The 17222-nt window shown below is 38.0% G+C and overlaps 1 protein-coding gene across 2 annotated transcripts in view; it reads left to right on the forward strand.

Moving 5' to 3' along the window:
- The window catches only part of CCSER1 (coiled-coil serine rich protein 1), a 768384-nt gene that overhangs the window by 299347 nt on the left and 451815 nt on the right, over nucleotides 1-17222 (forward strand). For both annotated transcript variants that reach the window (XM_081332934.1, XM_081332935.1), the window contains exon 6: nucleotides 14376-14586. In XM_081332934.1, coding sequence (XP_081189060.1) covers nucleotides 14376-14586 — 211 coding nt within the window. The remainder of the gene's footprint in view (nucleotides 1-14375; nucleotides 14587-17222) is intronic.

Genomic DNA, 17222 nt, shown 5'->3' on the forward strand with positions numbered 1-17222 from the left:
GAAAGTGGGCGACTGTGAGTAGATAGATGGGTACCACTTCAGAGGTCAACTTAACAGGGTCATGAAAGGAGCCTCCAATTGGGTGTTCCCTGGGCAACTATGATGTCACCAGCTAATCCTTCAACGTGGAAGCACCTCAAGAGTGAGCGAACCCTGGAACTCATATATACAGTAAATGGCTTAATTTTCCTGTTCCGCATCAATCAAATCTTCTACATACAGTATGCATGATTTCTACATTATGTATAACAAAGCAACTTTCTTATTAATATTGAGTCCTTGGAGCATCTGCTATTGTCTCGTTTCTGAATGTGGGATTGAATCGCAGGAAGAATAAATATTTATAGTTATGCCTATGCTAAAGTTTGACAATCATCCCCACGGGATATTGTTACTAAGCCAAACAAAGTACATTAAGTTTACTATTGACTACATATTATTACTGTATGTTCTCAATCATCAAGAGATGCCATTGCAGCCACTTTCACTGTTTTTATTCCCCCACCAATATAAACATTAGACATTGGTAATTGAAATAACATACTGCCTCATAGCTCTCAGAACAACTTCTTACCTATCACAAAGGGTTCAATTTTTCATACAGAGGCTGAAAATTATACTACTGAATAACTCTCATCAAAAATACCAAATATCCGTCTATTTCATCTCAAGTGGTCCTTCAGATGTTTTGGAGGATGCTCAGAGAAGAATATTTTTCCAGGTTTAGATCACTTTTAGACAGTGAATAGTGTGTCAGGATTTCTCTTTCTCTTTCTCTATACAGTACACATGGACCTAAACATAGTGTGGGATCAGGAGAAAACTAATTTTAATTTTATTTATATTTGATTAATATAATATGAGTGTATATTAGTGTTATACATAATTACATTTCTTACTAGTATAAGCACTTAAGAAATTGAATCAATTAGCCAGAGGTATGGTGGGATTCACTGGAGATGTCCAGATGAAGTCTAGACAACCATGTACTTGGGATATTTTACCCTGGATTCCTGTAACTTTGCATTCAGTAGCAAATTTATTTAGAGGAGATAATGTCTGAACATAATGCTTTTCGGAGTCATATACAGCCCTCAAAATTCAAATGTTTCCTTTCTGCCCTGCTTTCTCTTGGTCTCTTGTCTGCCCAGTCCTTCAACTTTTTTTTTTTCAATTCCATTTTAAAACCACATACATCAGTGGCCAGTCTTGCAAAATGTTGCAGTAAAACAATTACAGCCAGAAATACTTCCCACTGTCCAAAATCATTTGCCAGTTTCTGAAGGGAAGCAAATTGTATGTTCATGTCTTTTTCTGCCACATTCACAGAGCACAGCTCAAATGGGACTAGGCTTTCTACTTTATGTTCCCAGTATTTAATGTATTAGAGACATAGGAAGATTATTTTTTTTAAAAAAGAACAGAACAAAAACCTTGAGTATTAAGAGTTTCTTTTCCTTTTATTGTTCCTTTTTTTTAGATACTGTGATGGTCTGTGTCGGTTGCAGTTAAGCGGCATGTCCTATAAACTTCATTTATGTTTCTCTTATCGATTGCTTTTTTCTTGAGTAATTTATATTTTTAATGGCTCAGTGTAGGTTTTCCTCTTTTTTTTTTTAATTTCAACCACCATGCTCCAGTTCATTTTGAGAGGCCTGTTTCTTTGTTTCCTTCTCTTTCCTTCACAGTGATTAATTCTTGAAGGAAGCAGCTGTGAATGGTAAATTGGCAATACAGAGTGACTCCGGGGTTATGGTACTTGGAGAGATTTTCCAAAGTGGGAAATAACAGGTGTCTTGTGTCATCACAGGTTTGGAAAGGATTTCCAATGCCAGTAAAGGTGCCTTCCTCCACTTCTCCCTGCCTTTTTCTGTATTCTAAAACAACAATTATTAAGCATAATTGTTCTGTTAGTAGCTTCAAATTAGCTTAGATTTCAAGGTGATAGATACATTAATTTGGCTTTTAGAATATCATACAAGAGATCGAAGTGCATGACTTTATTTGATTTAGTTAGTTCATTTATAACTATGTTTTCATCAGTTAATGGAATCCAAGTACCTAACAGTGATTATCTGTCTGTCTGTCTGTCTGTCTGTCTATCCATCCATCCATCCATCCATCCATCCATCCATCCATCCATCCATGCATGTATCATCTAACTATCATTTAATTATCATCTGTCTATCTCTCTATCTATCTCTGTGCTTCTGGTACTCAAAAGAATGAAAGAAAGGCTGATTACAATTAGATGTCTACAATGGTCACCTTAAAATATCCAGGCATTTAAAATAAAGCAGATGGCCTGTATATACATATGTAACTGTGGATAAAAACCAAATGAGAAAAAGAGAAATAAATCCGTTTGTCCACTCACCATCCATCCATTCACCATCCATTGTTATCACACATTAGTGAAAAGCAGATTATATTACAGTAGAGCACTGTAAATAAGGAGACAATAAAATTAGTTTCTGCAGTGAACCTAAAACCTCCTTTTAAATCTATGAGAATTAGAAATGATTGAATGGAAGAAAAAATGTTTTATATTTTTATCTTGATTTATATAACCGTTGTTTTTATTTGATTTTTGCATGTTGCCCAAGAGCCACTTCTGGTGACATGGGTGACTATACAAGTTTTATAAATAAATGGACAAACTACATTGATGGGCTCCACCTCCAACTATGATGTCATGTGGAACTGAATTCCTCCAAGAATAGTTCCAGCCTTCAATTTATTTATTTATTTATTTTATTTTAATTCCATTTATATCCCGCCCTTCTCCGAAGACTCAGGGCGGCTTACAAGCTTAGCAGTAGCCTTCATTCTATGTATATGCCTGCTTATTAGGGCTTTCACACACACACCCCAAGCGGCATTATTACAAAGTCAGCTTAATTGCCCCCAACAATCTGGGTCCTCATTTTACCTACCTCGGAAGGATGGAAGGCTGAGTCAACCTTGAGCCTGGTGGGATGCGAACCTGCACTAATTGCAGGCAGCTGGTGTTACTTAAGGAGGCATTAGCCCACTGCTCCACCAAGGCTCATTTAATTTTCTTAATGCAGAAGATATACTAATAAGCAGAAAAACATGGCCTATCATTGGGTTGGATGATTACCTGCCTCACTCAAAATTGATTTTAAGCTTCTTTTCCCCTACTTAGTCAAAAATGCTGAAGTCAAACAAATAACCAACACCTCAACAGCCGTAACGTTATAAAAAAGCAATATTATGAGCCCTTGATACAGGTCAATAATTTTTTTTCCAGCAATGGAAATAAAGATTTTTTTTTAATTTCCCTCGGTTTTTCTTTTTACCCTTGTTCCCTTTCCAGATTTCTTCGTTTCATGACCCTCATCTGGGCAGGAGTGAGGGGAACCAATCAGAAAGACTTCCAGCGTCTATCTGTCACTGAGAATCTACCAAGCCATTTTTTTCGTTCTGCCCCCCTTGTAAGGGCTGTGAACTGCAGCCATGACATCACAATTTTTATTGTTTTGGAATCGAGTGCCTCTAAACATATAATGTATTGATTTCTAGATATACTGTTCTTCCCCCGGATGGACTAATAATATGTCACCTTATCATTCTGCTGTTCCAAAAAAGGATACCTGACTTAAAATATGTCCTTTCCCCGCCTGTTTAAATTTAGAAGTCATCTAGAATCGAGACTTCTTTAAAAAGAAAAGAAAAGAAAGAAATGTATTTGGAAACATAAAATCTGGTCCATCTAGAAATATAAAAACTTTGCAGGTGGCACTTAATTTTATCTAGCTTATACCCATAGAAATGCACTGATCCATGTCCCTAAACATCTCAGTATATTGAAGGTCACTGTGACAGGAATCTTTAGGAATAAGAATGTATTGATGGAAGTAATACTGTATGCATTATTCAAGCAATGCAAAAAAACAGTGCTTATGTATTTTTCTAGCAACTCTGTCCTCACAGAGAAAATTGCAAAAGACTAGAGCATTAGAACAGATTGGGGGTTTTTTTCCAATTTTTTTAAAAAAAGTCTCTCTTAATAAGATCATTTAAATCTGTCACGTGCCTCCAGGCTTTTAGATTCACATGGTAGGACTTTAAATAGAATATCAATATTGTGCATATATAGTATGTATATATGTATGCAATGTGTATGTTTATAGAAATACATGCATCGGTATTTATGTAGTGGTTAAGGTGTTGACCCAGAAATTGGGAGACTGTGAGTTTTAGGTCTGCATTGGGCATGAAAGCTGGCTGGGTGACTTTGGTCCTGTCACTGTTTCTCAGCCCAATCTACCTCACAGGCTTGTTTTTTGGGGGAAAATAGGAGCAAGAATATTAGGAATATTTGCTGCCTTGAGTTGTACATGAAAAAGCTAGGATAAAAAGTGTTTGTCCATCCATCATCTTATCTTATCTTATCTTATCTTATCTTATCTTATCTTATCTTATCTTATCTTATCTTATCTTATCTTATCTTATCTTATCTTATCATCTTATCCTATCTATCTATCTATCTATCTATCTATCTATCTATCTATCTATCTATCTATCTATCTATCTATCTATCTATCTATCTATGCCATATCATAAGGTTTAAAATTTCTCCTTCAGTTGCTTTCATAGTACTTGTCATTTGTTGCAGGATTAATCTCTCCTGGAAAAGGAATAGCAGAAGAGAACTTTGATCCTCTTTCTCTCTTTTTCAAGAACCACTTTTCTGCATTCTTGGATTTTGTTTAAAAGGTAAAGGTAAAGGTTCCCCCACACCTGCGTGCTAGTCGTTTCCGACTCTAGGGGCCAGTGCTCATCTTCGTTTCAAAGCCGAAGAGCCAGCGCTTGTCCGAGGACGTCTCCGTGGTCATGTGGCCAGCATGACTAGACGCCAAAGGTGCACGGAACGCTGTTACCTTCCCACCGGAGTGGTCCCTATTTTTCTACTTGCATTTTTACGTGCTTTCGAACTGCTAGGTTGGCAGAAGCTGGGACGAGTAACAGGCGCTCACTCTGTTTAAAAGGCAATTTTGTTTAAAAGGCAATTGAATAAGGTAGTAATCAGTGTTTATGGTACTCAGTATGAAGGGAAAAACTTCCCTTTTCAATACCAGTATTTTCTGTTATCTAAATGTTGAACGTTCTTCACTGAGCATAAAAGAAAAAAGAGATACTGTTCATAGTGTAGCTAGACTTTCCTAGCTGCAGCCCAATTTGAGCCCAAGATAATTATTTCTCCATTCTTTGCAGGAACAAGGTGATAGACTCCCCTAAAACTGTACTGGAAGCCTATAGTAACATCCAAGTGTGCAAATGTGCAATTTATTTCATAGCTGACATTTTAGATCACTTTCCTATTTTTCAACATTTGCTTTGTTTGAATCTGCAGTGCAGGTAGAAATACTAGGTAGTCCAGAATGCTCATTTGCATTACTTATGCCTAGCCTATTAATAAACAATTAATAGGTGCCTTTGGAATCAGTAGAAAATAGAATGGCAGAGGAAGGTCATCGCATCCTGTGCTACAAGCTTGGGCTACAAGCATTCTCCACTGTTCTCCATTCCCAGGTAGAGTCTTTGTATCAGGTTGTTTTTTTTGGGGGGGGTGGCTTCCTCTTTTTCTCCAATCATCTGGTAGTATCCAATTGATTGTGGTCTTTGCTGGATGTGGCTGAAACACATTCAATCAAAAGTAGCATTCGTGTCTTAGAAGGGCCATCAACAGGTAAAAGGTACAGATCAGGATATTAGCAGATTCTTACATGGCTTCAGTGATAGTGAAGTAGTATTCTCAGAAAGAAGATATTCAGGCCTAAGACAATTCTGTATAGACAGCAGGATCCTATTGGCTTCTCAGAACATTAGCAAAGGCTGTTATGAAATCATCCAAGCTGAAAGCTCCATTAGGTCAGGAAAAAACATACCGAGAGTAGGTAAAGATAGATAGATAGATAGATAGATAGATAGATAGATAGATAGATAGATAGATAGATAGATAGATAGATAGATAACCTTTATTGTCATTTTTTTTACTGTGGGCACAATGGCACACATTAAAAATGAAATTTAGTTGCTTGCTCTCAAAGTGTGCATATACATAACACACATTTAAACCTACTATATACAACGTATGCGTAGACCTACACCCTTACATATAAGTAACATATACATATTAATCACTGTCCATCTTGAATACATAATGGAAGGAGGAAGCTTTAGAGTTTACAAGGTTAATACTGTATGGAACAAAACTGTGACTGAATCTGGATGTTCTGCTTCAGATGTCTGGGATTTCTCTCTTGTTCTTTTCTGTCCTCTTGTTACAATCAAAACATATTTTGAAAAAGCCTTATCCACCCCACCTCTCTTATCTGGGCAAAAATGGGGTTCAAGTCTGATGATCAGCTATGGTCCTCTCCACTTCTGTTGCTGGAAGGGACTACTCACTTTGGATTTAGCAGTAGGATCAATGCTGTAGCTCTGGCTTTTTGAATTGTAACATACCTGCTAATTGTCTCATATGTCATGTGATCATGAGTTTGACATGTCTCCTGATCTTCAAGGATGACATTCCTTCACTGCAAGCTAGCAGTAATCAATGAAATCTCACCTTTGCCTGCATTGTGTCACAGGCTTTTTGTAAGTTCTCGAAGTTTGATGGAATATACAGTACAAAACACCCATTGATGCATTTTTCCCTCTCTAATTAAGCCAAGAATTGCTTTCACTTTCAGCCAGACTTTGCAAGTATAACTTACAACTTAGTTAATTGCATTCCATTGTTCTGTCCCTCCTATCCTTGCCTTGGTAATAATACAGTAGTTTGACACTTTAAATTGCCTGGCAGAGAAAAAAGATATGTTTTCTTATTACCAAATGTAATTGTGTAAGTTTTCTCTCTCTTTTTTCCCCCTCTCTGTATGTGGAGGTATGTGTATGTGGTGTGTATGTGTGTGTGTGTGTGTGTGTGTGTAGTGTAGTGTCTGTGGCATATTAGCTTAAAACAGAATGCAGGGTTTAGGGTTTTAAAATAGAAAAGCACAAGTTCATTTTAAACCCCAAGCCCTGCTTTCTTGCTTTCTTTCTGTTTTAGAGACAAATACTTATGGACTTGATTCTCATAATGTATTCTGTTGCCCTTGTTCGTTGATCACAGTTTTCAACTGGTATGAAATGTTTCCACATTGGCCTTGAGAGCATTCAGTAGAGACAATGTTACATGGATTTTGAATTTTTTTATGCCCATTGTGAATTTCTTCCACTAGTTTTCTGCTAAACGAAAAGGACTTGAAGAGATCCCTTTGTCATTCTATTTCGAAAAGACCCTTTTTTTTTGAGGGTCCAAGATTCACCAACAACAATGGTACTTTTGTTTGGTGTGGTTTTGTTTAGAGAAAAAAGATGGACAAATGCAACAACTGGGGGGGGAAAGCAAAAGTTGTTTAATTTGAAATACAGTACGGACATTTTTTTGTCCTTTTGAGTTAGTGTTGACTTATAGTGGCTTGCTGGGACTAGTCCCTGCAGTTTTCCTGCCAAGTTTTCAGAAGTGGCTTGCCATTGCTTTTTTCCTAGGGCTGAGAGAGAATGACAGGCCCAAGGTGACTTGACTGGGTTTACGCCTAAGGTGGAACTAGAACTCACAGTGTCCCAGTTTCTAGTCTGATACCTTAACCAACTACATCAAACTAACTCATAGTACACTTCACACTGCTATAAGATAGCCTTTAATCATTCCACCATACTCACAAGCTTTTCAGAAACTAAAATGTAAGTAAATGGTTGCTAATAGCCAGTTGAAGATGCTTTGAATATGGGTTGAGCAAGGTTCCTTGGGACAATGTATTATGGTTTTGGCAGCTGTTCTTAGAATAGTTTGAGCAAAAAACCTTAAAGAAGTAGTTAAAAGCTTTATATCAATGGTAAAACAATACCATTCCCTACATAGCATCTCTTTGCATTGTCTCCCAAGGTCTTTCCCATATACTATTACTGGTATTACATATACTATTGGGCAAAACATCATGTAACTGTACCTTTTTGGGGACTGCAGCTCCAGTAGTCCCAGTTGCTACTGTTAGGCCAAGACCATAAGAGTTTTTAGCCAGGACATCACACTTCCCCTGCCTTAATGTACTGGCCTCTACTTAACTCTTCCCAGCGGCATATTGCCTCCCCCCCCCCCGCCCCTGCCCTTTTGGGAATTTAATTTGTATTTCTTTGGGGGGGGAAATAAAGCTTAACAATGATATCCTATATACTAGAAAACGTAACAAAGTATATATAATATGCAAGCACCTAACAAAATATTACCATCGTAAAACAATTCGTGTGTACACAAGTCATTTTGTTTCAGGCTATAGTTCTGATTTTATAGAGTTAAATAGTAAAAACTGTGGCTTTTGAGTAATAAAAAAGAAAGCAATTAATGTTAATTTACACACTTAAGTAGTTTATTGTTTTTTGTCTCTCAACATCTTGATTGAAAATTAAGCTTTGATTCTATTAATTGATAAGCCTGTTCATTTTTTGCAACACCTGTATGAATGAAACCTGTGGAACAAAAAAGAAGAATGTCTCAATCCGTCTTTTAAATAGGATTATTTTATTCCGGATTTTTAAAATTGCTACAGCCAGCTTTGTGGTACTGAGAACAATCTTTCCCTTCCCCTTATTTCCCTTCTCTCTTCCGCTGTCTTCTGAAAAGATCAGGGATGGTTGCATTTGCACACAGGTGGAAGTTTCTGCTTGACTGCACACTTTTTCTCTATTTCCTGCTTTTATATGCATTCTTACACTTTTTTTTAACCAATCTAGGATCCACTATGTGATTTTCAATTCTTTTCCTTTCTACAGTAATTTGTAATATAGATTTGAAGGGAAGAAAAATATGCCTCTAGCTCAGGCATGTCAAACACAAGGCCCAGGGGCTGGATCCTGCCTGCGAAGTGGTTTCATGTGGCCCACAAAGTCATCCTGGAAACAGTGAGGGAACAGCCCCTGCTGCCTTGTCTCTGGTCCAGGTCCGGCCAGGAGCAAATGTACAATTTTGTGGTGGTCATCTATGCTGAAATACATTCAGTCTTAGCTCCACAAGGTCATCTGGGAACAGCGAGGGACCAGCCCCTGCCATGTCGGCACTGCCCCTGGGTGCGCGCTGGGGAGGTATCACCCTTTGTGAGGAATAAAGAAATGCTCCATTGCCTGGAAGTGGCCAGCACATGGCCCGGCCTACTTCGGGCAGGCTAGGGGCTGAGCAGCATTGGGCTTCTCTTCAGATTCGTGCCACCCGGCTCAGCCTCACCACACTGTGAGGAGACTGCCCCCCTGCCTGCCAAAACCAGGCAGGCTGGGGGCTGGGCAGCATTGCACAGATAACATCAACTCTCACACTGCTCATGGTATCCCCTCCCCCAGAGCCCACCAAGCTGGATATGTGAAGTAGGCGAGGGCCATGTGCTGGCCACTTCCAGGCGATGGTGCACTTCCTCATTCCTCACAAAGGATGACACTTACCCAGCTGCATTTCTTGCCTGTTTTTCTCCCTCCCTCATCTCAAATATTTTCCCACCACTCTGTTTTTAGAAAGGAAGGAAGGAAGGAAGGAAGGAAGGAAGGAAGGAAGGAAGGAAGGAAGGAAGGAAGGAAGGGGAGGGTCTGAGGGAAGTCCGGCTTTAGTCCTGTCCTGCTGCCCTTTCACCATCCCCTTGCCCCCACCTGGCTTATCCTGGGGGGGGGTCTCCCATCCTATTGCTAAAGAAGCTTTGGATACAAAGCCAGGTCTCCTCACATGGAGAGGGAGTAGGCCGCCCTCTTGACTTTGCCCTTGTAGCCATCATGAGCAACCTGGCTTAGGAGAGCAAGCACAGCAGCAGCAGCCTTGAGGAGGAGGTAAGTGCAGCTGGGCGCCCCCTTGGGGAAGTGGGGCTGGGCTTAGTGCCACGGGTGCTTGAGGGCTGGGCTGGGCATTTGACCTCCATGCCACCATCCAGCCCCCCCCCCCCAGCATGGCCTGAGAGGAACAGTGAGGCTCCTCCAGTGGACCATGCCCTGGCACTTTCCTCAGTCCCATCTCCTTCTGCCAGAGACCCTCAGATCTGTCCCACTCCTGCTCAGGCCCCCATAGGCACCCTTGCTGAGAATGAAGTAGAGCTGGCCATGTCCACCCAGTAGGTCACACGCACTGCAACCATGCCCACCCAGTAGGCCGTGCCCACCCTGGCCACACCCATCCTCCCCCTCCCCCGCCCGAGGGCAACTGCAATGCTGATGCGGCCTTCAATGAAATTGAGTTTGACACCCCTGCTCTAGCTTTATAGACAACAAAGCAAATACAAGCGCATGCATGCATTCACAAACACACACTCCTCCACTTGAATCTGTTTCAAACTGTTCTGTCACTTATTTATAGAATTGTCAAATATATGGTGAACATTCAGTTGTTTTTGATGGTTTGCACTGTTTCAAGCATTTTGGATTAATTAATGCTTTTGTGAAATAATTTTTTAAAGTCAGAGAAAAAGAAAAATTAAGGGTTTTCAGGCTTTTGAAAAAGAATAAATTATTCATGTATTATAAGTTACATCTCTTAAAAACATTAGGTTTTCTCCATAACAGGCCATAAAGTGGAAAATTAACATAAACAACATTAAAAAAGTGATGTTAGCTTTTCACTGTTTGATGTTATAATGGAATAGGATGCTACTTGCGTTTTCAGTTTTTTCTTCATTAATTGATCAGATAACACAGTGCTAGGCTGCATTAACAGAGGGATAGAATCAAGATCACGTGAAGTACTAATACCACTTTACAATGCCTTGGTAAGGCCACACCTGGAATACTGCATCCAGTTTTGGTCACCACGATGTAAAAAAGATATCGAGACTCTAGAAAGAGTGCAGAGAAGAGCAACAAAGATGATTGGGGGACTGGAGGCTAAAACATATAGGGAACGGTTGCTGGAATTGGGTATGTGTAGTTTAATGAAGAGAAGGGCGAGGGGTGACATGATAGCAGTGTTCCAATATCTCAGGGGCTGCCACAAAGAAGAGGGAGTCAAGCTATTCTCCAAAGCACCTGAAAGCAGGACAAGAAGCAACGGATGGAAACTAGTCAAGGAGAGAAGCAACCTAGAACTACGGAGAAATTTCTTGACAGTTAGAATAATTAATCAGTGGAACAACCTGCCTCCAGAAGTTGTGAATGCTCCAACACTGGGAGTTTTTAAGAAGAGACTGGACAGCCATTTGTCTGAAATGGTATAGGGTTTCCTGCCTGAGCAGGGGGTTGGGCTAGATGACCTCCAAGGTCCCTTCCAACTTCTTCTTCTTCTTCTTCTTCTTCTTCTTCTTCTTCTTCTTCTTCTTCTTCTTCTTCTTCTTCTTCTTCTTCTTCTTCTTCTTCTTCTTCTTATTATTATTATTATTATTATTATTATTATTATTATTATTATTATTATTATAAATTATATTATAAATGTTAGAAATTCTCAGCAATTAGATAAAACTTTTGAATACTTCCTTTTTCATAGGAAATGTGGAACTAGTTTTCTATTTTTTAACCTACTTTTCTATCATAATCTTAAACATTCATAAAACATCCACCATATACCTCAACAATATGATATACTGTATTACTGAATACTTTCATGTTTTCAAATTTTAATTTATTGAGGATTTATCTTTGAAATTCCCCATGAGAAACTCAAAATGATTTGGAAGTTGTTGTGTGAAAGGAGAAAGGAAAGCACTTTTTTATTGTTTCTGATTTCTATGTTCATAATCATCTCCAACCCCAACTTGACCCCACGTATAAATAATATAACTGCTTTCCAAACATTCCATCTTTTGAAGCCCATTTTAACGAACCTTTATAGCAATATGCTATTTTTATATTACCTTATATGCTGTTTTTATTTCATGTTGTTTTTGTCCTACACTCTATACACAGCCATTACTCTTATTTAGGCATTGATTCCAAATTGCAAGGTAAACATTATTTTCATACAAATGCTTGACCCAATTTTCCTTTTATGCAATGAGCTCACTTATTTTATTCCTAGTATGAGATATGAATTACTGTGTTCAAGAAAATATTCTAACATTCTAACATTGGCAATTGTGGATATTTTAATTAATACAAATGTTGTTGTTGTTGTTAGTTGCAAAGTCGTGTCCGACCCATCGCGACCCCATGGACAACATTCCCCCAGGCCTTCCTGTCCTCTACCATCTTCTGGAGTCCATTTAGGCTCACACCTACTGCTTCAGTGACTGGACAGCCATTTGCCTGAAATAGTATAGGGTTTCCTGCCTGAGCAGGGGGTTGGACTAGATGACCTCCAAGGTCCCTTCCAACTACTACTACTACTACTACTACTACTACTACTACTACTACTACTACTTTTTCTTCTTCTTCTTCTTCTTCTTCTTCTTATTATTATTATTATTATTATTATTATTATTATTATTATTATTATTATTATTATTATTATTATTATTATTATTATTATTATTAACCATTGTGCTTGTTACCTGGACTGCTGAGTGTTATAGTTCAGAATCAACAAGCAAGGTCAGTTTCCTTACACAAGAGTGACCAAATATTTACCAGCAGGAGCAGGAGATTTGTCTAGAACATTCTAGACAAAAACTGTTGAATCTCTTCTTAAAAACTAACAGTTATGCAGCATCCACAGCTTCTGGAGGCAAGTGGTTTCCCTGATCAATTGTTCTCACCGACAGGAAATTTCTTCTTAATTCTACATTGGATCTCTCTTTGATATGTTTCTATCCATTACTTTTTGTCCTATCCTCAGGTGCTTTGGAGAATACGTCAACCCTCTCTTCTCTGTGACAGGTCCTCAAAGTTACATCCAGTGAGATCATAATAAAACTTTTGGAGATTGCAGAAGTGCCATTTTCACCCTTGTGCAGTTGATTCTATTTTCACAATTCATTCTGACTTTGTTGTTATATATGTGGTTTGTGCTTACTTATTCCAACAATAGCTTGCATAGCCCGGGGTGGAATACACTAAGAATATATAGTACTATACTTTATATTTTCTCTGCTAATGCTATGTTAGTTACAACTTTGAAAGGATCGTGATTTTGAGTATACAGTATCTATCTGTGTAATGGTGTCTTGTGTCAATAGAGGATGCAAACTAAACCAGGATTCTTTCTAGTATGTGCAAGTGTGTTCATGAACAGAATTGTTCTTTTTGATGATGATTAAGAATTAATTATGCATAATTACTGTGAGGTTCAGGCAAGAAAACCGTATATATTTAAACTGTGTTAGGAATTGTTGTGCAGAGGGCTCCTTGTGCTACCAAGGAGTTGCACAGACAAGGAAGGGTACTGAGAGCAGTAAGAGTCACACAGTAACCACAAGAGTACACTGAGTTGTGAAAACATAAAGTACTTTACTTTTGAGGTGGTGTAAAAACAAAAATGCACGGTCAAAAAGAAACAGTCCAGGTCATACACAATAGTAACAGTCCAAGGAGTATTCCAAATGCAAAGTCTTCTTACCAGTCCAGAGGTCAATACACAGTTCAGGTTTATCACAGTAGTAAACCAACAGTACAGCAAAAACAGTAATAGTAGAGAGAGCAGTGAATTCAGAGAGAGAGAAGCTACGTTCCTAGCTCCCTCTTATGGCCATGAGAACACTTACACACCCATTGGCCAATTAACATCTTAAAGTCACAACATCATAGTTTATATATTTTCAACCCAACTATGTAGGCTATCACCATATGCCTAACAAACTGCATGCAAACTGACAGCATAATTCAAAAGGTTCAGCTATATAGGCAGATATTAGGAGTTTATTGAGAGAAAAAAACTAGAAAAATTAGAACCAAAATGTTCACAAGGAATATGCATATAGACAGAAAAGTAATTCCCATGGTTCAGTATCTTATGTGCGCTGAAATATTCTTGTTTGTAATTAACCCTTTGCAGCTCCTCCTCTTTCTCTCTCTTCTGTCTGCATTACCTTATTTCTATTCTTTTCCTTTTTTTTTCTTTTGCTCTTTAATTTTGGAATTTATTGCCTCCATTATTTGTCTATGAATCTGATTCAGTTTCTCTTTCTCAAAGTTCTTGAAGGGTCATGAGTTTTATAGCTTTTCCTGATTAATTGAGATGTTGCCCTAAGGTTTAAATAGGTAAATAATGGGCTGAGTATAGAAACTTGCTTTCGAGTTCTTCAGAAATCACTGTGATGGAACAGATTTATGGATCAGCGTGCTGAAGGTAGGGAAAGTTAATAGGCCTTGGTTTGAACAATGCTTCATCTTTTTAATCCATTTCCTTAAAAAAAAAGAAGCACATTGGCATTGCTTGCTAATTTATGGATGGTATCTCTTTACAGGAATCTTTCTCTGAAGTTATCCAAGGAAGTGGATCGAGGGGAAGCACGATGTCCTTGTGTAAACCAGCTAGCCATCAGCCCTTCTGTAGAATGGCCTTTCACAACCATGGAGGAAGGTGGCGGTCTAGAATCTTTGCCCTTCCGTCTGATGATGCAAGACTGCACAGCAGTAAAAACACTGCTGTTGAAAATGAAGAGGGTTCTCCAAGAGGTAAGCTTCTAAAGCAATGATGGCGAACCTTTTAGAGACCGAGTGCCCAAACTGCAACCCATAACCCAGTTATGTATCGTTGGGTGCCGGGTGGGCGTGGCCCATTGGGTGGGCGTGGCCCATTGGGTGGGCGTGACTTTGGTGATAATGGCAGACTGGGTGGGACTAAAAAGTTCAATCAATCAAGTTGAAATTGATTGATTGATTGAACCTTTTTTTTTTTTTGCACACGGCAAAAAGGTTTTATAAAACCCAGCTGAAGGTCTTGGACTGGAGCAATGGCGCACGTGCCTACAGAGAGGGCTCTGCGTGCCACCTGTGGCACATGTGCCATAGGTTCGCTACTACGGTTCTAAAGAATCAAAACAGTTCCATTTTTTTAAAAAAAATAACTTATGGTGTGTTTGACCGCTAAAGAACGATCACTTTAAGTTATTCTTTGTAAATCATTGATTAAACTCCACAAGTATTCTTAAAGATGTTCCATTTGATATTCTTAATGATCAGAACTTGATAACAGTGGCTCCTGGCTTGCTTCCTATTTTGCAATATCAATTGTGGGTAGGAGAAGAAATAATCTATCTTTGTTTACAAGAGCAAGTAAAAACATAGTGAAAAACTAAAAATAGAATAAGATTAAATTACACTAGACTAGACTGGAATAGAATAATACATTATTTGGCCAAGTGGTGTGATTAGACACAGAAGGAACTTGTCACACAAGGGGAAAAAAGAGAAATGAAAAGTTTGTCAGAAAGCATTAGGATGGCTGGCAAGTTTGAAACAATAAATAAAAGCTTGTTGGGATCTTATTGACTTGATGTATAATTGTCTTTGGTCATGTGAGACATTTGTGGTACTTTACAGATGGCCACATGGTCAAGTAGACATGTGATCTCTCAGCCATGCAGATAGATCAATATTCATCCAGTGCAGTAATGTTTTAATCATTCTGCTGGAAGACTTCAAATGGACAAGAGCTATTAGAAATTTACATAGCAACTGCTTCACTGAAAGCATTGCGTGTGAAATGGTGACCTTGCTGTTATGCTACGTATAGGCATTCTCACTTCAGGTGAGAATGTGAAGAGATTAGGAACATCTGCTTCTGTTGTTGATTCTCACTTGGTTTGCCCCATACCTAAACTTCTATTATTTTAATTATATTTTATTTAAACAAACCAGATGTAGTACTTTAGTTTGGCCTCTGTTTAATCAGATAAACTGCAATGAGCACAAAAGAATGCCTTTAGTTTTCTTGCACTCCTATGAGTAGAACAGGTGGCAGGGGAGAATAACACAAAGATCAGACTCCTCCATGTAGTTTGAAGGTGGAATGAACTATTGAATCCAAACATGTCAGTGTGAAATTATTATCTGTTGTCCTAACATTGTGACTCACAAATGAAAGTTGTCAAGCAATGCTGGATGGTTTTCGAAGGTTTAGGATTGGGAAGTACATGGGGTTTCTTAATTAAAAAAAACATAAAACAAAAGCAATGTATGGAAAATGTACATTACTGTTATATCAGAATAAATATGAAGCACTACAGGAATGTTGCAGCCATATAAAAGAGCATCAAAATGTTAATTCTGACATCTTTTTTTCTGTTTGTAGCCTGTCTATAATTAGGCATATATTCATGGAAAGGAGGCTTTGTAAAATGAAAGATCAGTTTGTGTAAAAGTACGAATAACAAATATCTGATTCTAGAATTTATAAAATCTATAACTAGCAGTCATGATGATCAGCTTTGGCATTATACCTGTAGGAGGTTTAAACAAGGGTGTATGGTAGATCTTTCTCTCTTTTTGGCTAAATGAGGTTTTAATTAACCAGCACACCATTACCAATTTATTGAATAAATTTTAATTTAAAGCAAACATTTTCAAATAATGTGTACTAAAACTGTCATTATTTGGTAACACTTTAAAATACATTACATATGAATATTGTTCTTAATATTCTTCAATATCATGATTGTCATTCTATAAATGTACCTATGTTTATTGTTATAGTTAATGGATTCTGATAACAGTGTAGTAATATAAACCACCTGTTTGTTTTGCTTCAATATTTGTTTGCCATCACATTGTTTGTTGATATGAAATTCAGTCTGTTGCTTTTCCTTTTCAGACAGAACAGTTATGAATAATTATTGAAGGATCATCATATAGGAGGGGAGAATAATTCTTTTGATCCTGCTGATGCTCTTTTTTAACTATTAAAAATAAAACTGAAGATAAACTCATCCTTATTTATTTTTATGTCAGGCAAATTCCTGATGAAAATTGTTATTCATGTAATCCCAAATTGAGCTGGAAAGCTGAATATGATGAATATGAGGACTGGGCTAAACATATATAAATAGTCACTATAGTAGTGGCTACAAAAGCATCCTTATGAAAATACTCATTTCACCATATCTGTGTATTTATTTGTAAATATTTCCCCTTAAAAGAAATCCTAATAGCAAATTTTCTAGTTCAGAATTTTTGGCATTTCTTGTATGGCTTTTAGGCCAACTATTCCAGTGACTTGGCAATGGAGCTGAGGCAATGGAGCTGAGTCTCATTTCTTTGTCTGAGTCATTTGCGCTCAGAATATAAAAAGATTCTGCATATAAAAGATTATT

This window comes from Vipera berus (genome assembly GCF_964194415.1).
Source record: "Vipera berus genome assembly, chromosome: 7".
Taxonomy (NCBI): domain Eukaryota; kingdom Metazoa; phylum Chordata; class Lepidosauria; order Squamata; family Viperidae; genus Vipera; species Vipera berus.